Raw genomic sequence first — 27,999 nt, forward strand, 5'->3', positions numbered from 1 at the left:
GCTCCAACACTGTGGAGAAAACTGTGAGGAACTAAAACAAAATAACTTATAATGGTTTTCACAAAATATGCCTGTGAGCATAATGCTATGGTTTCCTTGTGTGGTATTTCTTCGTCTGGTGACTACATGCCTGATGTAAGTATAGGTCTATACAATGGTTGTGCACCACTTCAGGTAGCATTCAGGTACTGTGCACACAGGGGAGAGAACAGGCACGGAGGGGAGCAAGGGTGGGATGTGAGGGCTGTTTGACAAGTTCAGGTAGTCCTTCTACTACCCAACAATAAAGGAGGGTAGCCTAATCAGGAAGTTATTTGAAATTCCCCAAACTTGTCAGTGTGTCTGATTTCCTCATCCAGAGGAGAGGCCATGCCCTGCTGCCTGTTGGCCTCTCTGATAACCAGGGTTATGCAAATTTTACACTTAGCCCAATATTAATGAATTACTGGATTTACTGTCGTTTTGACCTGGGTATTTGTACTACAGATTTTTGTTTGTTTCTGTGCTGCTATTCTGAGATAAATTGTTTATCCTAAAAGCCATTGGTTGGTGGTGTCTGTTATTGTATCCAGAAGCTCTAGCACAGCAGGGATGCCTTAAGCGCCTACATGCTGGATATGTTATTGAGAGTACTTCACAGCCCCAGAAAAATGCACGGTTACACTCAGAACTGGGCAAAAAGGCCATAAAGGGATTTAATTATCATAGAATCATTATGGTTGGAAAAGACCTCTGAGATCATCTAGTCCAACCTTTAACCTAGTACTGACAAGATGATGAGAGGAGATGTTCATGTAGCCAAAAGATGCAAATTAAGAAAATTATATCTTGTCAGGGATTTTGAAAGGTGCTGGGCTCAGACACCCAGGGTAAGAAACTGAAAAGCTCAATATGCAAAGAATGCTTAGTGGCTGTGCTCTAGCCTGGTGTTTAGACATCTATACTCAGTTCTTCAGTCCACTTCAGCCATTGTGTGTCACTTTGAACACATAATTTAGTTTCTGAGTGTCCTACAGTTCCAATTCTTTAAAACCAGAGGGGGAAAAAAAAAAAAAGTTTCCTTATTTCACAGAGAACTACTTCAGAATTTCTCAATCATTCATCATTCAGTTTTACGATAATAGGTACCAAAAACAAAGGAGATGCGGGCTGGGAGGTAGTTGCAGGATACAGAGAAGGTAGTCTTCATCCCACCTAACTTTAGAGGTCTATAATACTCTTCTCTGACTTACTGCCCAAGGCTGTTTATGTGCTTGGTGGGGTCAAATTAGCATTTTAGAATGCTATTCACCTGACCTACTTAAGTGATGTTTTTTAGATGAAAGAAACTGCATCCTAAGTGTGCTTAATGTTTCTACCAACAAAACATACAACCTGGGGTAGCCAGCTGTTACGTGGACATCTGTAGCGTAGATGCCCTCAAGTGGTCAGATCACTGCCACCCATGGTGTACTTGTGCACATTGCTTCTAACAGGTGGGAGGCTTAGGACCTAGATGTCTCTTTCCTATTGTAAATAAATATTAAATAAAATAGAAGTAGGCAAGTAATACTGTGAAATTAAAAAAGTATAACAAATATTAAATGCCAATGATTTATTTTTTATTGTGACAAAGAAACAATTATTACATACCAGATTTATTATTTGTTTATTTATTTTTGTAAGAGTGCATAAGTTATGATGCCATGTAAGCCTTCTCTTTATGAAGAACATGAAAGTAAAGTTCAATTCTTATACTCAAGTAGTGGGTACCCAAAGTGTAGGTAAAATTGCAGTGTAGTTAAGGTCTGAACCAGAATGTTTATCGTGTTTTGGATTGAAGAAAGAGCTCCCATCTTCTTCCCCTGAATAAATGTTTGTTCAGGGTACATCCATGTTAAAGGTCATGGATGTAAGCCATTCATTAAAGGTCCTGTCAGAAATAGCTGTCCTGCCTTCAAGAATTCTTAAGTAATGTGTCACATTGACATTCTCTGATACATCTGCTTTGGTGTGGTCTTCCCCCTTTGCACAGTGTTTTTCAAAACATGTCACTTCTATCGAGGTGTTTCTAACTTGACTATCACTGAGGCATCCATTAAACTTTGAACTGATATTTCTAAGAAGTATTTTAAACCTATTTGACAATGTCTGTCAAGGTTTTGACATTTGATGGCACATGGGTTGTAATTCTTGTTTAAATTACCAAAGAGATATGATATGTTCTTTGTTGTGAGTAAGATGTTTGAAAGAAAGGGAGGAAGGGAGGAAAGGAGGGAGGGAGGGAGGGAGGGAGGGAGGGAGGGAGGGAGGAAGCAAGGAAGGAAGGAAGGAAGGAAGGAAGGAAGGAAGGAAGAAAAGAGAAAGAAAGAAAGAAAGAAAGAAAGAAAGAAAGAAAGAAAGAAAGAAAGAAAGAAAGAAAGAAAGAAAGAAAGAAAGAAAGAAAGAAAGAAAGAAAGAAAGAAAGAAAGAAAGAAAGAAAGAAAAAGAAAGAAAGAAAGAAAGAAAGAAAGAAAGAAAGAAAGAAAGAAAGAAAGAAAGAAAGAAAGAAAGAAAGAAAGAAAGAAAGTTAGTTCATGTTAAAGGAGCAATCTGTCATAGCTTCCTGAGAAGAAAAAAAATGGAGAACTTGATCTGTCCTCAGCCACGTGGAGGTAGTCTGAGGAAATACTAGTGGACTGCAGCCAACACCAGATTTAAATATGAGAGCTGTGTTTCTTCTTCAAATTCACATGACTCATAAAGATCTAAGACCTGAGGTTATGTTCAATGAGACTATGTTGAGAAGAACAAAATCGTTGCCAGTTTTGTTGTAATTAGGACAAAACAACCATTTCATATGGAAATTTCCTGGCTCCTGTTTGAAATCACAGAACAAGGCATAATGTGAAGTAGTGCTTAATAAATGGGACAGTACACACTGTTTTTCTGCAGACTTGAATTTTGTGCCATGAAAGGTTTTCTGTGGCTACATCTGCACCTTTTGTCAGGTTCAGATAATAAAGTAATCAGTGTCAATGTGGCAAATTTCCCAGGTTGCAAATTTAGAAGTAGATTCCACAAACTAGAGGTGGTGATATAATTTGCACAATTACATTTGACTGTTTCTCCCAAACTGTAAGTATTTTGGGCTAGATGTTTAAAGCTATTTAGGCTAACGTAGATTTACTTGGGGAAGATTATAATTCTTGACCAGGATTTCCCAATCTGGTTTATACATGATGCTCCTATGCATTTCTTCCTCCCCCAATCCGTCCTACTGCCATCATTAGTAAAGCTAGATCCAGCCACATTTGGTGCTCGTATCAGTTGTGTATTAGTGTTCAAATCTTTAAAATCTAGCCCCACACTCAGCCTTCCAGGATTAAGCTCAGCTATTCTGCCTTTCTATCCTGTTTTTCACTAAATCATACTGTCAATATGAGCATTATGTTATCTTTGCTCTGGGCGCTGACTGCAACAATTTACAGCAGCCTGGATATTTGGCTCCAGCAGGAAGTCCCTGATGCCATGTAGGTGCTTGAACCAGAACTCTACCAACTGTTTACCAGTACAGATATATGTGTACAGACTTGATTTTATTTGCATTTTATCTGCTTTTTTAATTCTACCATTTTTTACCATATAATATAAAGTATAAACTTCTGCATCACAAAACTGGTAGGTTTTTTAATGAAATTGTAACTTTCACTGCTTTTGAGGAAGCAGCAGCTGGCAAACTATTTTATAAAGCTGCATGCTTTGTTTGGTCAATGCCCAACAAGTTTTTATTAAATTGATCCTTAATAATAATAATAATGTTAAATAACTTGTCCGTACTGTAAAGTTACGTTTTATATTCCAAATTCGTGGATATTCAAAAATTTCAAAGGGTATAGGAAATAGTGTGAAACAATATAATTCATATAGGTCCTATTCACAGCACTGTAAACTCATCATATTATGATGATTATTTCTATTACTTCTCCACATGTGAAGAATTACTATTCCTTAACTGATTCAGTATATCCCTGTACTTATTTTCACTGGGATGTGTGTAGGATGGCATTTCTTTAACAGGAGAATTTCTTTGTGTGTTTTCTTTTGTCTGTCTGAGCTCTAAGTAAATATTGCAGTGTATTTCAGTTTATAACAATACTATGTAGAGACCAGGAGATGGCAGTAGTTGCCAGTAATTTAGTTGTAAAAGTAGGACTGTAAAATTAAAGGAAAAATTGAGCTATGTCTGCATGTATGTAAAATATTACAGCATATCAATTTATTGGTATTATTTATTATGTTTTAATTTTAGAACAGACTATTAAATACAAATTGCAAATATGTATGTTAAAGAATTTGCCCTAACACTGAATTTCTGTTTCTTTTAAACAGTTATTAGTATTAGCCAGCCCAGTTTCAGTGGCACAGATGCTTTTGGCTATACTTCATTCCTAGCTTATTCTACAATCCCAAATATCACCTTCTACTATGAATTCCGCTTGAAATTTCAGTTGGTAAATCACCACTCAGCTTTACAAGATAACCTGATATTTTTCACTGGACAAAAGGGCCAAGGTAAGCTTTATTATTGTTACATATTCTTACAGACTTTAGAATATTCATCAAGCAAGTAGGGAGAAAATATACACAGCTTTTTCTTGATTCTTTTCATGATATAATTTCATTAGGAAGAAAATAATCTCTTCAATACTTTATAGCTTTGTAAACACAGTTAACAATCAGGGTTTTGGTGGTGGTGGTAGTAGTTTTTTTATTGTTCTTTTTTTCTTCTTCCATAGAGAAGAAGTGTAACTTAACTTTAATTACTGGAAACAGTTAATCTGATGCTCGAGGTAGCAGATTTCTGAACAAAATAAATAGAAACTAAAAGATTAAGATTCTCTTTTCAGTCACAAACATTTAATTGTTGATTACATTTATTTATCAATTACATTATTGATTACATTGATTTGGTGGCCATTTTTGAAACATGCTGCCTCAAATCTTCTAACATGGACTCTCACTTTATTGGAAAATCAGTTCATCTGTCTGACATGTCACAGCCACCCTGTCATTTTTTCTTCCTGTGTCCTCAAACAACCTGACAGAGGAACGGCCATGAATTGCTGCTGTTATCACAGTGGCTGCACTTCCATGGTCCACAGGACTGAAATACAGCCCTGTGGCAGTGAGAATTGGACTCTGTGTTCTTTATGTGAAATACTAGACCCTAACCTTGACATCCCTCAATGCAAGTTAACCCAAGGTAGCTATAAGTTCTGCTGGAATCTGTACAGCAAGGTATTCAACTTGGTCTCAATAACACAGCTGAGAAGTGGGTTATATATATCTGTTTACAATGCATGGACTAAGATTTTAACAACGTTTTACGTATATCTGCACAGCAGCCCACTGTAGTAGGCTGACACAGCCTCAGCACTGAAATGGGGTAAAATATTACTATTTGTGTTTTGTTCATTTTAGCATCACTGTCTAAACAGGACCCGCAATACTGATGAAAGTTAGAAAAAACATTAATAAACTGTTAATGCAGATATTCAGCAGTCAGAGCAGAAACTACTTAATAGATCATTGGAAACATATTACTTATCTTTACCATAGCTGTTTCTGCAATTTGAATTAAGTTTTGGATTTAGAGCTGATGCATATTGTTGAAGCCTATAAGGGAGGTTTGGTGATGTGCCTTTTTGCCTAATTTACATACACATTGCACAAAATTACTCCAGTATATCACAGCAATAAGATACGGGGTGTCCTCAATTTACTGCGTTAATTCATTTGGGGCTTTTTTTAGTCTTGTTTTCTGTTGTTTCTTAATAACTGAAGTTCCTGTACATTCTGTGGCAGACAGCGGAGTTAGCCCATTGCAATGCAAACTAACACATCAGCTCAGGTTGGCTTGGCAGTTTACATATCTGTGATGTAATTAAGCTGGTTACTTTTCATTTGGGAAGATCCTGTCAGATGTAGTTAGTGCAGCTCTGTTGATCAACTGGACTTCACTGTGCCATGATACCTTGGCACAGCACATGGACAAACAACCACAAGCTGATTTACTTAATTTATTGAGTTGGTTATCCAAATTAGCTTAATACAAATATTAAACCACTGGGAGTTTATTAAATACAAAACTTTGCTTTGCCTCTTTGTGTGAATCTGGCTTTTCTATTTTCCTTTTTTTTTTTTTTTCTCCTTTTTTTTTTTTTCCCCCAAAATTTAGTGAAAATTTAGGGTGGAGCTGCTAACTGAATTATATTGAACAACATTTTGATTACATCCAAGTCTACCACTGGTGCCACATTTACTTCCATAACATTCCCTGGTTTATTCCCTGGCAGCTTTTCCTTTCACTTACTAATTATTTATTGTTGCAGATAGAGGAAATTTTGTCTTTTTCAGCTAACCAATTAGAGATGGTACATGGAGTCATCATTGCCAAAACATTTCCATCCAGTCATTCAGAAAGCAGTTTTCAGAAACTAGTGTCCCCATTATTAAATTTTAATAGTAATAATAAATAAAACTCTTGTAATACAAACACAAAAGAACACTCCTTTCAATGACAAAAACAAACCACAGCATTTATACATGTTTCTGCAACCTTGGGAACAGAATTTCAAACTGTCAGTACAGAAATTGTAGGAAACATAACCAAATTATAACCATTTGTCCACTGCCTTTACTCAGAATAGAAAAAACTGCAAATATAAAATTAACAGCATCAATGGTGAAAAATAACCTGAATTTCTTTTTGAGCTACATTAATCAAAACAGAATGCAATAAATAAATACATAAATAAATTGCTTGCATATAATACAGATCCAAACAACTGAATCAATTTCTTTGCACTGAAGTCTCTTTCCAAAAGGCCTGCCTGCAAGATGTACCCTGTAGTGTCAAAGTTATTGTGAAGTACAATCCTTGCAGACATATTTAGCTGAACTGAGTTCAAAAAGGATTATTATTGGCTCTTCCATGGTGTCATTTTTATTAACCGGAATACTAGCATTCTGGGCTTATTATGTAGTTGTCAAGTGGAAACTTGTCTTTTTGTTATTCAGCATCTATTTTTTTCATGAACACTGCCACCCAGTAACAATACATTCCTGCACCTCTGTGTCAGATCAGGGGTGGGCAGCAGCTCACCAGCTGTCAGCAAGACCGGGAAGCAATGAGGTGTCAGGTGAACTGCTCTATAGCAGTTATATTAATTTTCTTCTTAGTTCAAATGGCTGGGGAGATCAAGTAACTCCCATTCTCATTACCAGAAAGCAGCACTTTCTACCAAGTGAAATTTGCCTACTTCACTGGGAGGAGATGCTGTTGTTCCAACAAGTTATTTTTATCAAATATCAAACAATAATGCTCTCACTATGAGGAGTATGAGATTTTTCGCAGCCTGTAATCTTGCTGTAAGGAAGCATTTTTAATATTCTGTGTTCCCTTTTCTCCATTTCATCCCATTTCTCTTAGCATTCTCTTGCAGAATCCCACTTAACTCCCCTCTCCTGTCAACCCTGCCTAGATCATCTACACAGACACAAAACAAGGATGGGATCATTCTTCATTTCCAGACTCTGACCGGCTTCTTTGTTCTTTTATTCTGTTAATATTTCTGGATTACTATCCCCAACTCAGTTTTCATCTCACATTAATTCCCGTATTATATTTGAACTGAATTAATGTTGTGTCTAACCTCTTGTGAAGTATGATCAAATGATGTCTGATACACAGGTGCCTAACATCTTCTCCCTCTTACCCCACAAAGTGGGTTAAAAAAAAAAACAAAGTGGGGTAAGTCACCCTAGCTCTAATATCTCACCTAACTTAATGCTGAACCTCTCACAACAGTCAGACTAACCATCCTCTGGATTTCTCCCTGTCATAGAGGACACGTCCCCTGCTTTTCATCTCAGGTCTGTGTCTGACCCCTGGCTTGGGCTACAATTCTAGAAAAAAATCTCCTGCTCCCACAGGCTGAGCCAGAAGTTGTCACTCTGTACGTCCATGAGGTGTCCATGGCAAAGTGTTGGTGGCCTCAGAAGCTTTCTTGCTCCTGTTCTTGTCACCCTCCCACCTCCCATCCCACTGAGAAGAGTGAGTGAGCAGATGGATGGGAGCATGGCTGTTAGCTGAGACTAGCCTACCTCAGCATGAAATATGGTTGATTTGATACCTTTCATCCTCACTGGGTTTTTGTTTTGTCCATGATATTTCTGACCAGTGCCATTAGTGTAAAACCTCCTTAAAAAAACTAACAATTTACCCAAAACAAAATAATTTTAGAGAGATAAATCTAAAGAAGCTATCAATATCAGGAAAAAAAATATGTATGTTAGATTAGTCATAGATTTTAAGACTTTACTGACTTCTTACATCTCTTCCTACCCTAAGTAATAATATTGCTACATTTCTGTTCATAGTTAAATAAGCGTATGTCCTTGTGGAAGTTAAGAGCTTATCTCTTGCATGTTTAAGAGGGGTTTCTAAAAAGAATCCTAAAAAGGAAATTCCAATTACATAACACTATTAAATTTAAACTCGACTTTTTTTTTTTTCCCCCTGAGGTTATACAAAGTAATTACAGTATTATATTTACCTTAGAATGTTTAGATGATGTAGTAATTTCACATCCATCGTGATGCCCAATATTCCTCTGTAAATTTCTTTACAACTTTCAGACTTTTTTTTTGTTCTGTCACCTTTGTAAATATAATTAGATATTAAAATCTGATTATTGACACTCTTCCACTCACAGCAGTCCAGTGTTTTTTCAGACATTGCTCTACTGAAAGAGAAGCACACACAGAAAGAGCATATTTCCTCTATGTCTATTCACAACCTCTGCTGCAGTCTGTGACCATAAATGAATGGGTTTTGTCAAATTTTCCGCATAACGCAGTAAAAAGTACAGTGCTACAAAAAAAAGCCTCGTTTGTAGATAATGATGTTTACTGTCACCTTTCGGGTTTATCTCTTCAGGAATGTGCACATCTTGGAATTTTCTGACTTGAGGGACCACCCAGTTCTCCCTTTGATTTCACCATAGCTGCAGCCAGCAATGATCCCTGCTTTGGAGTTAAACTGTACGAGGTAGTTCAGGAGGGGACCTTTAACTGTGAAGCTCACTATGTCCCTTTAAAATATTGTTCCTTTGAAGAATTTCTGCTAGTGATAGCATATATTGACCTAAATGTAAATAAATTAATTTCTGTGCTGCAGATTTACAAAGAAATTAGTTCTAAATTGAAAGTTCTAAGAAAAATTCAGAAAATTGAGATGTGAATATTCTGACCAGAGAAACTTCAGTAATAAATACTCTGGATTTAACAACAGATACAGAAGAAGAAAGAGTGGGGAATTTTGAGCGATGTGTGGACCTCTTCCTTGCACCCTTCCACACAAACCACAAACTACTGCTACAAACTGCTGCCTCCATTAGCTGTATTTTACACCTGGCTCTTACAAAGGTCTCTCCCAAGCACCAGCTAAGTGCTAAGCACCAGTGTTTGGCAATCCCTAACCAGGGGTAGCTGTAGTAAAGTTTTTGGATGTTTCAGGGTCATGGGCAGCTGGCCGAGCTTGTTAGAAGCTGCTTGAGCTTCCCCAGGCTCATAACCCTATGGTTTCCATTACCTTGTCCTAACCTCATAGTAGCAGTTACCCTCAGGTTTTGAGGCTGTTGGTTATTGCTGTTTCAAAAGAAAAGTATTTATCGTGAAAGTGTATTGGGATAGAATTAAGCCATGGCCTCTGTAACTTGGAATTTCAATTTGTTTTGTTTGTATTTTTAAGTATGACTTAGACTTTGGAAGAGGTTGAGAATCTATTAATACTGCAGGCAGAAGAACAGCAACAACTACTAAACCCACCAGGCTCAACAGGATTTGTGGATGTAACTAGCCTACCCTACAGAAACTAACTAACTAACTAACTAACTAAATAAATAAATAGATCTTCCTTCAAAAAAAGCTATAATTATTTTACAAATCTCTGAAGTTTCTCTTTTAAATCCACAAGAATAATGGAATTTGTGACATAAACTGAACAATGGATGTTAAAAACAGATTCAAAATTTAAAACCTTTCTAGCTAAAATTTTCCTAAACTGATGTATTTTCCGTGGATTTGAAAAATATTTTATGCTGCAGTATTCACTGAATCCTGGAAGAAGTAGCTATTCTAATTTTGTCTTTCCAGGTCTGAATGGAGATGATTTTCTGGTGTTAGGCCTCCGTGATGGCAGAGTAGTATATAGCTACAATTTAGGTTCTGGCACAGCAACAATCATTAGTAAACCACTTGATCTGACACTCAAAATTCACGTCATCCATCTTGGCAGATACCACCAGAAAGGCTGGCTGAAGGTAAAAATATATGTATATATATTTATTTTAGAAGGATAGACTTTTAGATTGTAGTGTATGTCCCCCCATACACCCCTCCATTCAATATGAAAATCTTTAAAATGACTGTTTTATATTTCCCTGTTATGTTTGGAGGGCTCTCCTCTTTAGGCTTTCCCAGGTAAGGTAGAATGCTTTGTTGTAACAAATATAAATGTTCTATTGAAAGGTGGATGATCAGAAGAATAAAACTGTCACTTCTCCTGGAAGACTGGTTGGACTCAATGTCTTCAGTCAGTTTTATTTAGGAGGCTATCATGAGTATACTCCAGAACTCCTACCAAAGGGATCCAGATTTAAGAACAGCTTTCAAGGTAAAGATTATACTGTTTTCAATTCCTGTTAAAACATGTGTCAGATTGTTTCAGTTGTCTATGAAATAAGGATCTAAAAACTCTGTCGTAAAAGGAAACAAACTAGAATATATTTGGCTGAAATTCCTGTGGCTTTTTCATTATTACCTTGTGGTGACTAAAAAACGTAATGCAAGAAGAGGCTTTGCTAAACATTTTTAACACTTTCTGTTTCTCATAAGAACAGAAGTTTGACATGTTATCATTTCTTTTTATCTGCCCCTGTTCTATTGTATCATTCCAAAACAGTTTCGTTTCACTATGGCAAAGTAGTTTAGATTCTTCTCCCAACTAGTTCTAGCCATTGTCACTGTAAGTACTGGTTTGAGTAATAGCTTTCATGCTAAAGGCTCCTTTCTGATAAGGTATCATAAAATCTGAATTTATTTTTTTTTCTCTGGCATTATGTTTTTTCCTTTGGACAGGTTAGGTGTCTATAATGTCTGTAAGGAATATTTCAGCTATTTATATAACAGATGATAATTCCTACCTCTAACCTTCATATTTTAAGCTCTGTAGAAATCTAAATTCAACTTCTACCAATTGGATCAGCAGTGAAGCAAAGGATTTGCTCACATCACTTGTTTATATGCATTCCTTAGTTCTATAGAAAAAATGTGCTCTGTATTTGTTAGATAAACTTCAATTTATTTTAAACACCTTTCACATGAAAGTAAAACATTTTATTATAGCAGAGCAAAGTTTGAGTTCCTAGTTATGAATCAGGGGTGCATTATGAAAGGCAAGTATGGCAAAAAAATTCACTTTCATACACCAGTACACTCCATTGCCACTAAGATTGCCTAACTGCCTCTTTTCTAGCCATCACCTTACTTTTTCTTGTTACAACATCCCCAAATTCGAGTTCATGAAGACAAGCATAAAAGTACAAACTTAAATCCATCTGGTTTTGTCCTAGCTGACATCTATGAATTTATTAACTCATGTCCTAATTCCAGTTTCAAAGGATAAATCCAACAGTATAGTAATTTTCTAAATGTAAATTCTCCAATATGATCCTTTATTCCAAGGGTAGTTCATGATTTCTGGATGCCAATGTATGCAAATGAATCCTGAGAGCTTCCAAGTTTCTAGGAGATGCCCTTCTTTCGTGTTTTGTTGTTGTTGTTGTTTTGTTTTGTTTTGTTTTTAATAGATATATAATCTCAAGGTTTGGTCTTATGACAATGCAAATCATAGAATGATGACAAAAATGCAAAATATTTCAAAGCTCAGATACTCTTAGTTATCATTACTATTGATCAATTTTTCTTACTGTTTAAAAAGAAGGCTCTACCTCAGTATTTTTTTTTTTTTTAATGTAGCACATAAACAGTTTTCTCATTGTCCCTGTCATTCACAGTTTTAAGTTTCTTATATTTGGTAATCAATTTCATGCTCTTGTTCCCAGTATCATCTTGTGTCTGTTCTCCAGATCATACTGACATTGAAGGAAGCTACATTTCCCTACAACTGGTTTCCCATGACCTTTTCTCATGTAGTCAGCTTCTCATTTGTTCTTCTAACTCAGAAGTCTCCCCAGGTTCAGCTCTCAGCCCTCAGGATCAGAAATAAATCTCCATAGTCCTCCAGAGGGGGAACTGCAATATCATTAACATAAAGGAAAATTTGTAACCACTGTACTTCAGCCAATCTGGAGCTGTAGGGAGTCCACATAAAAACTCTGGAAGTAACAAGATAAATTTGTCTAGCATATAGTTGATTAAAACCCTCAGACTTTTGGAAAGCTTCTGTTGGCTGCTTTTAAAGACATGATTTATTAAAACCATTTTGCTTCTAATAGCACAGTGTACCTCTCCTTTTATAAGCAATCACTATTGGATCAAGAAACACTGAGAAGGTCAGCCTTGCTGCTGCAGACCCACTGCCCCCAGTAACAGCTTGCAATCACTCAGGATTTTCCTCTGTACAGCTACTGTTTCAGACCATTTGCTCATGCAAGGTTATGTGTCTTTAGCAGTTGTTATTGAATTTCCATAGGAGAGGATGGAACTGAAAATAAATGTCTTTATTAAACGATATAGAAGGAGTATACTCATAATTCTTTCGATACTATACTCGTAAGTCCTATTTTACACCGTGTTCATTGGTCTCAAAAGAATTGTACTACAAAGCAGTGGGTGCAAACATTTTTCTACTTGTCAGTAGAGGAAATGTTTATTTCTTCCTTCACAATGGAAATGCTACATCAGGACCATGACTTCCTCTAGCCTCATGCAAAGTAGCATTTCTCTATCAGTTTCTCAGGACTTTTATTGATCCCCACTTGGCCATTGCTCCTCTAGCAAGGCAGCAAGCAGGAAAATGAGAAGACGATAGAGATCAAAGCTAAGGTTGCAGCCTAGACAGGGGACTAGCAGGGAGGAACAAGCTTTAGGTCCATTCTTGTGTACAAATTGTTATGTCTTGATGGTATCTTACGAAAAGGGAAGAGTTTGTCATCACGTATGAGCACTAAGTCCAAAATGCATGCATGGCTTCAGAGATGGTGTATCTGCATGATGATTGTCCCCTCAGGATCTAAAAGAAAGGAACTTGTCATCTGTGAGGTGCAAAAGCAAGACAAGAACAGACAAGGAGAACATTATGACATTAGGTATTTGGGTACAGGTTAAAATTAAAGGTTTGTGCAAGATAAGGTGCAAGATAAGCTACAGGGAAAACCAGACAAAAAGCCAAAATCATGCTTGCATTTCTATGACTATACTAAAGGAGAAACCTTTTCTGACCTTTTGTTTGAGGCAGCCACAAAAGGAGCAGACATCATTTAGGATCTGGTGAAAAATAGTGGCAGATATTGTTGTTAGTAGGGGAGACAAAGAAGGAAGGGATCTGTTTTGTGAGCTCTGTTTGACTGAGGTGAAAGCTATACGTTACATTTAGAATAAAAAAGTCATTAACAGAAAGGTCCAAGTGTGGTCTAAGGAGCCACTAGACTAAAGACTACAATACTACTACAGAGGTAGTAGTGCATCCTCTGTGAGTTCACTGTCTTGCTGCATCTGCTTTCAGCTAACTTGCATCAAACTCTGATCTTTGGGATCAAACTGAGTTCAACTCACAAATTCAGAAGCTTCTTTTGAGTTTGTCCTGCAAACTTGGCTGTGACAGAAAACCTCTCCACTATTCAGAATAGTTGGCAGTTTCTCATTAAGAGGCCCAGAACTGGCAGAGTAAAGGGAATTCACGTCTGAAAGAAGGCACATTCATCAGCTGATCCCTCTGCAGAAGTTTGTGTAGTGCTTGCTTGAGTCCTTCACCTGCATCCTACTGACTAACAGTTAGAAGAAATAAGAAAATTAAATGAAAATCTCAACTGAACTCATAAAGCTCTGCCAAAATACGCTCCAGTAATTACTGTATGCTGTGTTTACAAATGCTCAGAAGCTGTTTCTAACCTAGGTGTTCTGCTGGTACGATCAAACTAGTCATTGTCACGAATGCCAGTTTATTTTCCATGGTGACCTTCCCAGTTCTTGGGTACTCACTGTGCTTTCCATTGTTTACACAGAGCACTGGGCTGCTTTTTCTCAGCACTCTAGCAAGACTCATGAGAACAGAACATGCTTTATCTACTACTGATAAACAGATGAAACATCAGTTAGGATTTACTGAGTATGTGGTGGCCTAAAACTAACACTGTTAAAAGCAAAAGAGGGATGTAATATGAAGATTGCAAATAGTCATCAAGCTAGGTTTGTTTTAAATTGCTTAATATGAGTTTTTAAATTACCAGTTATGTGGCAGTATAAACAGAACTACAAAGTGTGTGTAATAAGGAAAAATCCTAAGAAAGCAAATTTGTCTAATGTTGTTCTAACAGTTGTTAAAATACTTGTTTTGCTACATTTTGGTCAAAATAAATTATGATTCTTTATATATATATATATTTATATATATATATATTTATATATATTTATATTTATATATATATATACACCTTCAACAGAATAGTCTGATAATATAAAGTCTCACGGCATATTTTCCAAAAGTGAAGGGGAAAAAAAGAAAAAAAAAGAAATGCAGAGCTAAAATGAAGATATCTATTTCAGTATCTAGATTATCTAAAGTGGATGTATTTGTTTTTCATAGCTTCTATTGACCTTCCTTCCTTAATAATTCTCTGAGGGAATAAAAAGCTACATCCTACTTTACAGGTTGTATAATTTGTCATTATGTCATTTGTCATTATGTCAAATATTTCTAAACCCAAGCTTGAAAATGTTGATCATCAGTAAATGAACTCAAACAATATTGCTATAGAAGAAGATGGCTTATTACATAAAGCTAGGTCCAATGAACTAGTGTTCAATGAATGTTCATGTGAGAATGTAAATTATGAATAGTATATTAAGATTTGTAAAGCTATTCTGGAAACATGACTTCTTCAGACTGTGAAAATCACACTTTTCTTACCCTATTGAGCTATTAAGGGTCAACAAATAGTTGTGTCAGTGGAATGTGAAATGACTGCTGTTCTCTATTACTCCTTTGTATAAAGATAACACAATCTGAGGGAAAAGTCTCAAAATTATATGTAGTCAAAGTATTTTCAAGTCAACCATCTTGATAAATGTTCCAATATTTTTAACAAGATCAGAATTATATCAATAAATACTAAGGCACAAAGCAGTTATCTTTTTCTATAATTGTCACATAAGTAATAATTAATTTTGAATTCCCTGACTGTGAAACAAACAATGGAGAAAGTCCATATGTTCTTGATATCTTTTATAAACTGAAGAAATACCCATTATTGTAGAAATATACAAAGATAAATATAAATAAATATATAGAAATACCTCTGCAATGTGGTCTAGGTGAATCTGCTTGGCAGGTGGATTGGGCAAGATGATCTCCAGAAGTCCCTTCCAACCTCAACTGTCATTCGGTGATTTTGTATTGAAAATTTATTTTGTCTTTCAGGTACAAGTTTGTTTCTTAAGTGATTTCAGTGGATCATGAAAAAAAATATATTAAGTGAATTGAAAAAAGAAATTTGATTATTTGCAGTCTTCATGTCATGCCTTTCTGCCACTTTTAATGTTAAACAGGGAGCCTCTGGCATGCACTGTTCAATACCTACAATTCTCAGGATTTTGAACTCTGTGGGAATTCACTGTATTTCAACTAAATTATATAAATCAGATATAGAAAATTCTTTTTTGCACTGTTTAAACCCACTGTTAAGTGGGTTTAAGTCTGATTTTTAGCTTCAAATGGTATACATTAATGTATATTTCATTTAGGATAACAATGTATTAGCAAATTAAAAAAATGTCAGTGTATGGATCTAGTTACTGACATTCAATTATCTCTATAGATGAATTCTAACAATTGTCATATATTTGGTCTGTGTCAATCCCCATTTTCCCAAACAATTATTAGGTGTATTTAGGGGTGCCATAATGTTGGCACTAATACTACATTAGTATTTTGGATGCACCTATACTATTCTGGAAGCTAGTAACAGTTCGGTGATACAGCTGTGGATACACTAGGTTACTTGTCCACAGAACAAAGGAACAGGCTCTGGTACTGCTTACCTTACTATTATAGATGAAAATTTTTAATCATTTTCTGAGAGCAAGGGCCTACAGGAGCAGCATATACACTCTGTCAAATGTTGTGGTCATGTGTGATAATGATCTCTTTGTAACAGAGACTGAAGCATTTACCTGAGGAGGGGAGAATCTTGGTCTTCCCCTGAAGGAGTCCATTTTAGCCTAAAGAAATTCAAGTTCACATTTCCTCACTGCATTAGCCAATGCTCTCTGAATTCTTACATATTTTACATCAAACAGACTTCTTGTGCTCTATCCTTGTTGTGTTTTATTTGTTTGTTTGTTTGTTTCTTTTATCTGATGTAGATGCATTTCTGTAAGAGCATGCATGTGTAAGCACAAAACTGCACCCACATCACTCCTTAGTCACTGACTCTGCATTCTGTCTATTCCTTGAGAAATTACTTCCGTTGTTTTACCTATTGTTAATGAAGGATCTTACAATCTCACTCATTTCCTGAACAGAAAGTAGCCAGCATAGCTTTAGCTCTTGGAGATGGTATGATTGTCTACACATTGAAGACATTCTGGTGGAACCCGCTCAGTGAGGGATGACTGTGTTCTGTTGTTTGGTTTGTCATGTCTCCCTGTGTCTGTTGTAAACTCCACTTCTTTCTCCTTTCTACTTCTAAGGTTGCATTTTTGATGTTCAAGTTCGCACCAACGTGAATCAGGAGTTTAAATCACCAGGGAGTCCAGAAGGTCACCCTAATTCAGGTCGCAGTGTTGGACAATGTAAAGATTCCCCGTGCAGTTTAATAAAATGCAGAAATAGTGGCAAGTGTGTGGAAAGTGGCTCTACTGTTTAGTAAGTATGAAAAAAATTTTTTCTAGGTTACAACATAGACTGATCAGTAGACCTAATAACTGTGCTAATTTAATTTCTTGATAACTGAAGTCTCCAGAAACCTATCATCTTATTGGAAAGGTAGAAAACTGTTGAACATTTTTCTTCCTTTCTAATAACAGAAGAAAAAATAGAATTTTAATCTTACATTAATAAAATCAAAACCAAAGTTTAAAAATTATTAGGACATTTGCTGAGGGTCTGTTTTAAGAAGCTCCATGGACTGGTCAAGCTCCTCTGAAAGTCACTGGCATCCAGACTTACCACAGAATGTGTGGATAGAACTAGATATGTAAGAAAGGCATTTAATTAAACTAAGTAGCATCCTAGATATCAGAGAACAAAATAGAAAAGAGGGGAGCTTGAACATTGCCTGAACATGGCTGGTAGACCAAAAAAAAAAAAGTATTTTTTATTTGAGAACCCCTTTCTGGAGTAAATCATTGAATGTCTAATATTGGAAAGTTCTGAGCCAGTATAAATCATAGGAACAATCTTACTGAGCATCTGTGTGTAATTCTCTGCTGCTCAATCTCTCCCTAATATACACAGGTCTTTTTGCCTCCAGTTATCATTTATGTGGATATTTTGCTTTCTCTCAAATGCACCCTCATGCCCTTCTCAACTGTTCTTTCACCATTGCCTTTCCGGATCTGCTGTCTGGCCTGCTCATGTAAGGCCTTCTTAATCCATTCCATACAAAACAAGGCAGGTTAGTAAGGATCTTATGTCAAAACTGTTTGAACTAGGTCAGTTCATCATATGAGCTGTTCAGCTGGCTGATCAATCAGATAATAAGCGGTGATGGGGCGGAAAGGTCTTCAGCTGGCACAAAAGATAAGTCTTTCATGCCTTATCACTAAGTTTAGATGGATCTTTGTGTCTAGTCTGTAAGGCACAAAGAAGAAAGTGAATTTGCAGTTCCAAACTGCTGCTATGTGTCAACATTTCCATTGTAATAAATCTTGTTTCCAAACTTTGTAACTCAGCTGTAAAGCCTTCGCTGAGGAGTGCTATTGATTTTAAAAGCATCTGCCAAGATTAATTATACTTGCTTTCCCTCATGTACTTCCTCCTGTGTTCATTTATTAACATATATTTACTTCTTTTTTAAAAAAAAGAAAGAAGTGCTGATATAAAATGTCTGAAAACAATGACTGAAAACACTGTGGACAGCAAGACAGATAAGAAGAGAAAGACAGGCTTTACACTGTGGAGCCTCTGTGTATGTCAATTCTTCTTCAAAACAACAAAGAGCTGTCCCTTCTGTGTAATACAAAGAAAAGAGTTTGCATACTTGTCAAGCTAAAAACAAGCTCCTAAATGTGTACTGGAGAGAGAATTAAACGGTAATTGGTTTTGTTGCCCCTGAGACAAATCTTTATCAGTAAGAAAACCTGTACAAAACTAGCATTTCTAAAGCTCGCAAGGCTTTACTTACAATTTAGAAAATTCACCCTTGATATGTAGCATGCACTTCCCCTCTCCATTCCCCTTAAAAGCATCTTTATATGCTCTTAAATAAAGCAATGAAAGAAACGCTTTAAACATCCTGAATAACAAGGTATAATTTGGAATTGCTTTCTGACTGTTGAGCTATAGGTATGTCTCAATTATTGGACTTTGCAGGTTCCTTCCAGAACTATTAAGTCCTTGGCATCCAGTGTGTTTGATCCTTCTGAGGAAAAAGAAAGGCAAATGGCACCCTTTCCATTTACAGGGTTGTTAGAGGAGACACAAAAACAAAATTGCAACAAAAAAATAACAAATGTAGGCTGAAGTATGCCCCTCCCATGTGCCCACCTACACAAACCTACGTCCTGGCTTCAGGAACTTACTCAGCACTGCTAAGTCATCTTCTGGCCTGCAAGGTACACAGAACCACCACCAGCAAGACCTAGGGAACATTTGGAAAAGGAGTGACAGGCTAGAGCAGCAGCTGGTGATTGGGCTACATTGGAAGCTTGATATTGTAGGCAAAGTTCTTTTTCATCATTATAGTTTCATAATGTTAATTGCAGATTTGTTTAGGAATTGTTTTAAAATGTGGGGTGTTTGCTTTTAGAGGGGTGAGTTGTTTCGTTTTAATCTGTAGTGACCTCCTACTGAATTATAATCCTGCCCTCATATTTCACAGCAGCTAGGTTGTCATAGATAATACATATTTATTCATGCATGTACCAGTTTTTGCCACCTTCTCCTCACAAAACAACAATAACAACAAAAATCCAAAGAGGCCTGGATATAGCATGCATATGATTTTTGCCAATGTATAGTAGCTATCAATACTGTCTTGCTTTTCTCAGGGGAAACTTCTCTCCATTTTCATATCACCTGTGTTCCTCTGAAGAGCAGAGTCCTTGAGGGAACTGTATTTGTGTTCAAGTATTTTTCTCCTGAAATGAGATCTCTCCAGTTTTTCTTGCTGTTTTGAGCTATTTTTAAGTCCTGTTTCCACCACTCTGCCAGAAAGTGTGCAGTGCCATTAAGCTGTAGATTCAGTTGCTACAGGGATAATGCTTTGATTTAAATAGAAGCAGAAATGTACAGCATTAAATTTTACATTCTGTCCAGCAACAGAGCAGAACTACTATGTATTAACAAAATTAAGAGGAAATATTTGAATAGTAAAATGAAGAACTTTATGTTCAAGGGGCAATAATATACTCCATTATTTTGTTTATGGCAATTACATCCAATAAGATTGTCTATGAAGTGTTATAGCTATTGTTTGTTGCTGAAATGAGAGGAAAAGTATGTCTTCTGTGTACTCTGAACAGAACATCACACATAATGGGTAGGATTCAGTTGGTTAATGTAAGCCTGTAATGGCACTTTAGGTACCTCTGAGTAAACCATTTGGCCTTCAGCTGCAGCTTTGAAGAGTTCAAGACTTGCATAAGTCTTCTGTCATATCTCTGAGGCACATGTGGATTTCTCATAGCACTTCAAATAGCACTAGCCACTTAGGTTTGGGAAATTAAATTATAACTCTATATAGTGCAGGGATACCCCATAAGGTAAGCTGGTGTAGTTTCATTATTAGGTTGAATTTGATTAGAAACAATTGTCAATTCAAGGACAGAAACAATTTTCAATGAAACAACACAATTTTATAGTTTGTAAGGAAAAAAAGCATTTATCTATCCAGTTGTTATACTTTACATCAATAAAAGTTTTTACTTTTTTGGGGGGGTGTATTTGCTACCTAAAAATTGTCATCTAATTTGGCAGATTTAGTAGAAAATTTTTGCAGACTTCCATGGTACTCTTTGTTTAAATACTATTAATTTTCTTCCAATCTTAATTGCTCCAGGCTGTTTTTGCCTTATAGCCTGAAGATTAACTGTTTTTCACTAATGCTCTAGTTTTCCATTGCCTTAGTGTAAAGCCACTTTTATTAAAAGATCTCAGTTGTTCAGCATCTTTCGGTTCCAATACAATATAAACTTAAGAAATATATCCAGAAATGTCCAGTAGCTTGGGTGGCTAATATAGGCCTGTATAAATTCGAGAAACCATGCAGTATCTGAGATATCCATATGTTTGCAAATGTAATACAAAACCTGGAGAGACCAGTGTCCTCTCTCCTTGAAGAGACCAGTGGAAAAGTAGTTCGAGACCAGATGGGATACCCCTGGGAAGTGTTAGTTGGCAGCAGACATTTGCTTAGTCTCAGTTGGCCTACCTGATTAGGTAAATTAATTGAGCCTCTCATCTACATTGAATAGATACACATCTTAAAAGTAGACACCTACTCTCACATACACCTGCACATATTCAGGTGTCTAAATCTGCAGGGCTGAATCCCTTCTGTTATAAGAAGATTTGTTTGATTTGACATCACTTTTGTATAACTATAGAAAGTTACAGGTTTGTTAGCATTGAGCATGACATTTTAAACTTGATATTCTCTATGTTTAATATGAGAATGCTCTTGGTTTAGTATAGGAAACCACATTAGATATAAGCAAACATTCCAGTTTCTTCACAGAAATCCTTTAGTACCTTTAATTATTTCCCAATAAGGTTCAGTAAATTCTTCTAGTTTGATAAGGATTTTATGTAGTAAGATACCAGCATATTACTTTTATTGTATATAAAAAGTGAAATTAATTTTCATGATTTTTTTAATGTTGCCAAAATTTTCATATAACACATTTTGGGTTTATGTCATCAACAGTGCTTCTTGTCCCTACTTATGCAGAAACTGTGTTACTTATTTGAGAGCTGACTTTGGGTTAAGTACTGGACTTGGAGCCTGGAAAGCCTTTCTGTGAACAGTGTGTGACACTGTTAAGCATTTGAGAAGAAACAAACAAATTGACATTAAATTAAACCATAATTGAACTTCCTAAACAGAAAGATTACAAAACTCTAAATAATATCTGAAACTTCCAGATTCAAAAGTGATCTTTTGTTTTATTTCTCCATGAGCTGTGAATTTGACAGTTCTTGCTTCCTGACTTGGCCCATCTTTGTCATATATATACACTGTGCAGTGCACCCTATTAAGAATCGTTTGGAAAAACTAAGACAAGGAAAAAGAATTATCCAATTTCCTCAAAGTCACACTATCAAAGTTATAAGTGAGGGCCTTCCTATCCTTTCTCTACATAAAAATATGATATAGAAAAATTAGAGGCATTTTGACAGTTTTCTTGAGAAACTTAATAGCTGAGACACAGAGGAATCAATTTAATCCATATTGTTCAAAAACCCTTAAAAAGGAAAGTATCTTGCGGTGAGATTTAGCTCCTAAAACACATAAACTTAACAGTTAAGCTAAAAGTGTAAGATCGATGTCAACTGATCCACCGTCAACGGAAGTCCAGGCCTTTCCAGTTGTCTTTATACATCAGCACGTATCTTGGGATACCTTTCCTGGTCTCCATGGGGTGTCCAGAAGAGCACATGTCTTCTGCGGGTCTTCTGTCTTCTAGTTGCACAGATTTCTCAGATTGACCAAGGCATGTCAGATGGCACTAAATGCCTGTGTTGAGGCAGTTGAATGCAGTCCTTGTCATTAGTTATGCATATCGATACATGAATAATGTCAATGGATATTGCGCTGGTTCCCCTGACTGTTTCTGCTAGATCTAATGGATATTAATTTATTAATCCATTAACTGGATGTTATTTAATCAATCCATTAGCCTATGAGTTCAGGCACCTACTCTAGGATCCCATTGCCTAACAAGCATTCGGTGTGTTTTGGCAGAGTCTTGTCTTCCTGCTCCCACATACCTCTAGGAAGGCAACTGGAGGCTTTGTGGGCACCTAATGAATCACTGTACGTGGATGCATAGGCAATAGAACCTCTTCCCCAGCTCATACGTAAATACATAAAATTAAGTATCTTGATCTCAAACTGAATCTCACTTCTTCTATCTAAATAAATGTGTCTTTAAACACTTGAGAACCAAGGGACTGGTGATGTTACAAGCCACTGGGTTCTCCCATTCTGGTAAAACAATATGCAACCATAATGAAGTATAGAGAAAACTAGACCAATATGACAGGCCATGTGATGCAAAGGATTTGAAATGTTGCCTCTTGCTTTACCTTTCTAAAGATTAGGAAACTTTGGGTCGGAACTTCTCAAGCCCTTTCCATCTTGCTTCGGAGTGTTTAGAAGAAGGGGTTGCCACTATGAGCCACAGCAAACATGTTCAGCCCCATGCAAATAGTTTTCAACTCATTTAAAAACCTAACTTTTATTGGTCATAAGAGACAAATAATGAAATTGGACATACACAGATGCAAAAAAAGTAAATGAGAAGAACCTTTGTGTATACTTCCCAGTAGTAGTAGCTTTGGCTCTGAACACCCTGCTTGACAGCACAAGAAATCCTTTACTGGATGCAGGGGGAAACTTAGTTACAAGAGATGAGGAAAAGGCGGAGGTGCTCAATGCCTTCTTTGCCTCAGTCTTTAGCGGCAATACCGGATGTTCTCTGGATACTCAGTACCCTGAGCTGGTGGAAGGCGATGGGGAGCAGGATGTGGCCCTCATTATCCATGAAGAACTGGTTGGTGACCTGCTACGGCACTTAGATGTGCACAAGTCGATGGGGCCGGATGGGATCCACCCAAGGGTACTGAGGGAACTGGCAGAGGAGCTGGCCAAGCCACTTTCCATCATTTATCAACAGTCCTGGCTATCAGGGGAGGTTCCAATCGACTGGCGGCTAGCAAACGTGACGCCCATCTACAAGAAGGGCCGGAGGGCAGACCCGGGAAACTACAGGCCTGTCAGTTTGACCTCAGTGCCAGGAAAGCTCATGGAGCAGATCCTCCTGAGAGTCATCATGCAGCAATTGCAGGGGAAGCAGGCGATCAGGCCCAGTCAGCATGGCTTTATGAAAGGCAGGTCATGCCTGACGAACCTGATCTCCTTCTATGACAGAGTGACGCGCTGGGTAGATGAGGGAAAGGCTGTGGATGTGGTCTACCTTGACTTCAGCAAGGCTTTTGACACCGTCTCCCACAGCATTCTCCTCAAGAAACTGGCTGCTCTTGGCTTGGACTGGCGCACGCTTCGCTGGGTTAGAAACTGGCTGGATAGCCGGGCCCAAAGAGTCGTGGTGAATGGAGCCAAGTCCAGTTGGAGGCCAGTCACTAGTGGCGTCCCCCAGGGCTCGGTGCTGGGGCCGGTCCTCTTTAATATCCTCATTGATGATCTGGACGAGGGCATTGAGTGCACCCTCAGTAAGTTCGCAGATGACACCAAGTTAGGTGCGTGTGTCGATCTGCTTGAGGGTAGGAAAGCTCTGCAGGAGGATCTGGATAGGCTGCACCGATGGGCTGAGGTCAACTGCATGAAGTTCAACAAAGCCAAGTGCCGGGTCCTGCACCTGGGGCGCAATAACCCCAAGCAGAGCTACAGACTGGGAGTGGAATGGTTGGAGAGCTGCCAGGCAGAGAAGGACCTGGGAGTGATGGTGGATAGTCAGCTGAATATGAGCCAGCAGTGTGCTCAGGTGGCCAAGAAGGCCAACGGCATCCTGGCTTGCATCAGGAACAGCGTGACCAGCAGGGCGAGGGAGGTGATCGTCCCCCTGTACTCAGCTCTGGTGAGGCCGCACCTCGAGTACTGTGTTCAGTTTTGGGCCCCTCGCTACAAGAAGGACATCGAGGTGCTTGAGCGGGTGCAGAGAAGGGCGACGAAGCTGGTGAGGGGCCTGGAGAACAAGTCCTACGAGGAGCGGCTGAGGGAGCTGGGCTTGTTCAGCCTGGAGAAGAGGAGGCTCAGGGGTGACCTTATCGCTCTCTATAGGTACCTCAAGGGAGGCTGTAGCGAGGTGGGGTTGGCCTGTTCTCCCACGTGCCTGGTGACAGGACGAGGGGGAATGGGCTTAAGTTGAGCCAGGGGAGTTTTAGGTTAGATGTTAGGAAGAATTTCTTCACTGAAAGGGTTGTTAGACATTGGAACAGGCTGCCCAGGGAAGTGGTGGAGTCACCATCCCTGGAAGTCTTCAAAAGACGTTTAGATGTAGAGCTTAGGGATATGGTTTAGTGGAGGGCTGTTAGCGTTAGGTTGGAGGTTGGACTCGATGACCTTGAGGTCTCTTCCAACCTAGAAATTCTGTGATTCTGTGATTCTGTGAAATGGACATTTCTGTTTGCCACTTAGGGAGTAAAATTACTTCCCTTTCTCAGTAACTTTTCTGCATCAAAGCTTAACAGTTGCTGGTGAGATGGAACACATTCTAATGCTATGATGAATGGAGATGTTTTTGCTTTTGCAAGGTCTTGTCCTCTCTCCCCTTCCAATCCAGATAGCTCTTTATCAAAGGGTTTGCTGTTTTTGCTTTATTTACATGGTGTTGCCTGATCTGAAGGTTTAGTGAAACAGCAATAAAAGTATTACTGTGTCTTGTATATCAACTGTGGAAGATGAAATATAGTGACAGAACATACTTGAAATGAGACAGTTTCACAGACTCCCTGTTTTTTCCAGAAACAGTGGGCTGATTAATAGAGAAAGTGTAACTTAGTGAGTTTGAAGAAAAATTCAAGATTTTGCACATATACAAAAAGACACGGACTAAGAATCAATCAAAATAGATGAGATTTCATTCTTAGCCTAGAAAGAGAAAATATTTAGGAAAAAGAATCAATAAGTGTTTTTATTGAGGGGAATGATTTTTGTATCATAAAGTGTCACTAGATTTTAAAATGCAAATAGGTCTCACATTTCATTTGAACTGTTTTGAAAATTTGCTTCTTAATAAGGAGGGCATTTTTAACATCAATGCCAAGTGTAATCTGTATTTCACAATTTCTATAGAATTCAATTTAATTTTAAATTTACAAGTTAATTTGAAATTTTTGTTCTCCTGGTTTGGATGAAAGGTATAGAAAGTACCAGACACTCACTAGTGATCCAGTCAATTTAGACAATTTGATAATGGCACAGGTTTACAGTCATACAACACTCAGATTGCCCCCTCATTCTTGGCAAATCCACTATCCTCTTTTCCATGAAGTGCTTCACCAAGCCTATCTCTGATTGCCAATGATAAGATTTTAGCAAATGAATAATGGCTAAATGAAAGGCAGTTGCTGACAGACTCCTGTTAGTAGTTACAATTTGGAATTGACAACAGTTCTTTTATAGTGACATCTGATTGTGTTTTTAGAAATGCTCTTCGCTGCTTTGCTTTCCCTTTTAAATTCCACTTTGACTCATACTAGTTTATGCAGTCAAAGCTTCCTTGAGCTATTTGTAGAGCAAAATACAAAAAAAAATAGCCACAAACTTGATTGTTTCTTGTAGATACTGATCCTGTAACTCAAATATTAAAAATATTATGTTCCCTATTAAATGCAATTTTCATGCTATAAAGTAAACAGATCAAAAAGGTAAATGATAAACTTTGTTACGACACTCTTCTATTTGCTGTTTTGGACCAGATGATTAAATGCAGGTATTCCAGACTTGAAAATCTTGATTACTTTGCTACTGAACCGTTGATTTCTTTTGGTAATAATGCTGCATTCTTTCCTTTCACTTACCTACCGTAGCTGTGACTGCCTCACTGGATGGAAAGGTGCATTTTGCACAGAAACGGTGTCAGTATGTGACCCAGAGCACAATCCTCCACATCTGTGCAAGCAAGGCGGTACCTGTGTGCCACTACCTGATGGCTACACGTGTCACTGTCCTCTTGGAACAACCGGTACCTACTGCGAACAAGGTATGTCAAGTGAATAGTACACGGTACATAGAGTTACTTGACAGTAATGTCCAGGCAGAAAAAACACAGTATTTTGTAAAATATGAATGAAATGTGAAATGAAGTCACAAGGTATAAAATAGATTTTACTAAATATAGAAACTGGTACTTGTTTCTGTTAGAAAAATAAAGTCATTTAAAACTGAAATGTTAGATAGTTTTCTGACTCTACTTACTTTCAACACCATTTTTTCCCTAATTTTTTTTCAAATCATTCAACTAAATCCATGGGCAGTTTGACACTGTCAGATACTGAGGGGACAGGAAGCATTCCAGAGCAGTGTTACAGTGATACTCTGCTCAGGTCAATTCCCAAGCTCACCATAATAAAGTACATTGAGAAATACTCTTAAGAGCTCAGAAGCACACTTCTGAGCACATCTCAGAAATAGTAAGCATTTAGGACCTTATCCAATTTCCTCTGACAGCAGTGGAGAGGTTGTTCTTGACTTCAGTAGCTGTTGGATAGGTATGCACTGAGAATGATGATAGAAATGCAAATATCACTGTAATAATCTTCAGGAGATTTTTTTCCCTGAGACTTTCTATCAATGTCTTCCACAAAATATCTCTTCAATCTGCCCACCTTTTCTTATCCTTACATGTAGGAATCCTTTATCAAGGTGTTTTCACCTGTAAGGGATTGTACAAATGAATATCCAACAATGTGCATACATAACTTCTGCAAGCTCAGGGACTTTTCCTGTAAGTGTCTGAAGTGTCTCTGTGTGCAAAAAGATGTACTATGGTCTGCATCCTCTATTCTGCAGTTCTCAAATTCAAGTTAATATTGTAGAAGTGTATGTTTTTCCTTCAAGATGCTCTCTTTACAACTTTTGAACACCAGTTACTGTTAAATAGCTCCCTTCTCAAACTGCCTGCCGATGTCCAATCTCCTTTGTTCTGCCTACAGAGCAAGTTTCAAGCACAAAACTGACAAGCCGAACTGTTTTTGACCTGTTTTGCAGTTCTCATCCAATAGTTTGGTACAGTTTTAAAATCCTGTTTCAGAGAGCACTTGCAATTGGTAGACACAAATCAAAAAGGATATAGCTTATGGAAAGCCATTGTTAAATTCTTTATTCCAGGTAAGAATATGCTTTCTTTATTGTCTCTGCTGCAATAGTTTTTCAGGGCTTTTCATGTGAACATTTAGATTTTGAATTCCCATTTCAAGTGAGATTTTAAAATATCATACCATCTGGACTCAGGACACTGATCAACAGGATTTGTGCTATACATAAAGCTGTTAATTAATCAAGTAAAAAACCCTGTATTCTGGTTTCCTAATAGATTTGGATCTTCTTGTGATGGCCACTATTACCTAAAAGAGATAGCTTATAACTGAGCAATAGAAAATTGTATTTCTTGTAGATTGTCATCTTCCTAGTAATTCTTCCACCTGGTAAACACAGTAGAGGGTTTCTTTCTGTTTTATTTAAAAGCTTTCTTTTTATAAGTAGAGTTTATGGGTCCTCACCAAACTCCATGCCCTGCATTTCACCTTACTCTGGCAGAGTAATGAATTATCATGAGATTTTTCAAAGCAGAGTTTGCACTTTTAGTGGATGGCAAATTGCTAAAAAC

The 27,999-nt window shown here is 37.4% G+C and overlaps 1 protein-coding gene across 1 annotated transcript in view; it reads left to right on the forward strand.

Moving 5' to 3' along the window:
• The window catches only part of EYS (eyes shut homolog), a gene marked incomplete at both ends in the record, with an annotated part of 718,966 nt that overhangs the window by 668,622 nt on the left and 22,345 nt on the right, over positions 1-27,999 (forward strand). The window contains 5 exons of the mRNA XM_084285295.1: positions 4,351-4,533; positions 10,180-10,346; positions 10,555-10,699; positions 16,957-17,131; positions 26,201-26,373. Of these exons, the coding sequence (XP_084141421.1) occupies positions 4,351-4,533; positions 10,180-10,346; positions 10,555-10,699; positions 16,957-17,131; positions 26,201-26,373 (843 nt within the window). The remainder of the gene's footprint in view (positions 1-4,350; positions 4,534-10,179; positions 10,347-10,554; positions 10,700-16,956; positions 17,132-26,200; positions 26,374-27,999) is intronic.

The sequence above is a fragment of the Netta rufina genome (genome assembly GCF_964035555.1).
Source record: "Netta rufina genome assembly, chromosome: 3".
Taxonomy (NCBI): domain Eukaryota; kingdom Metazoa; phylum Chordata; class Aves; order Anseriformes; family Anatidae; genus Netta; species Netta rufina.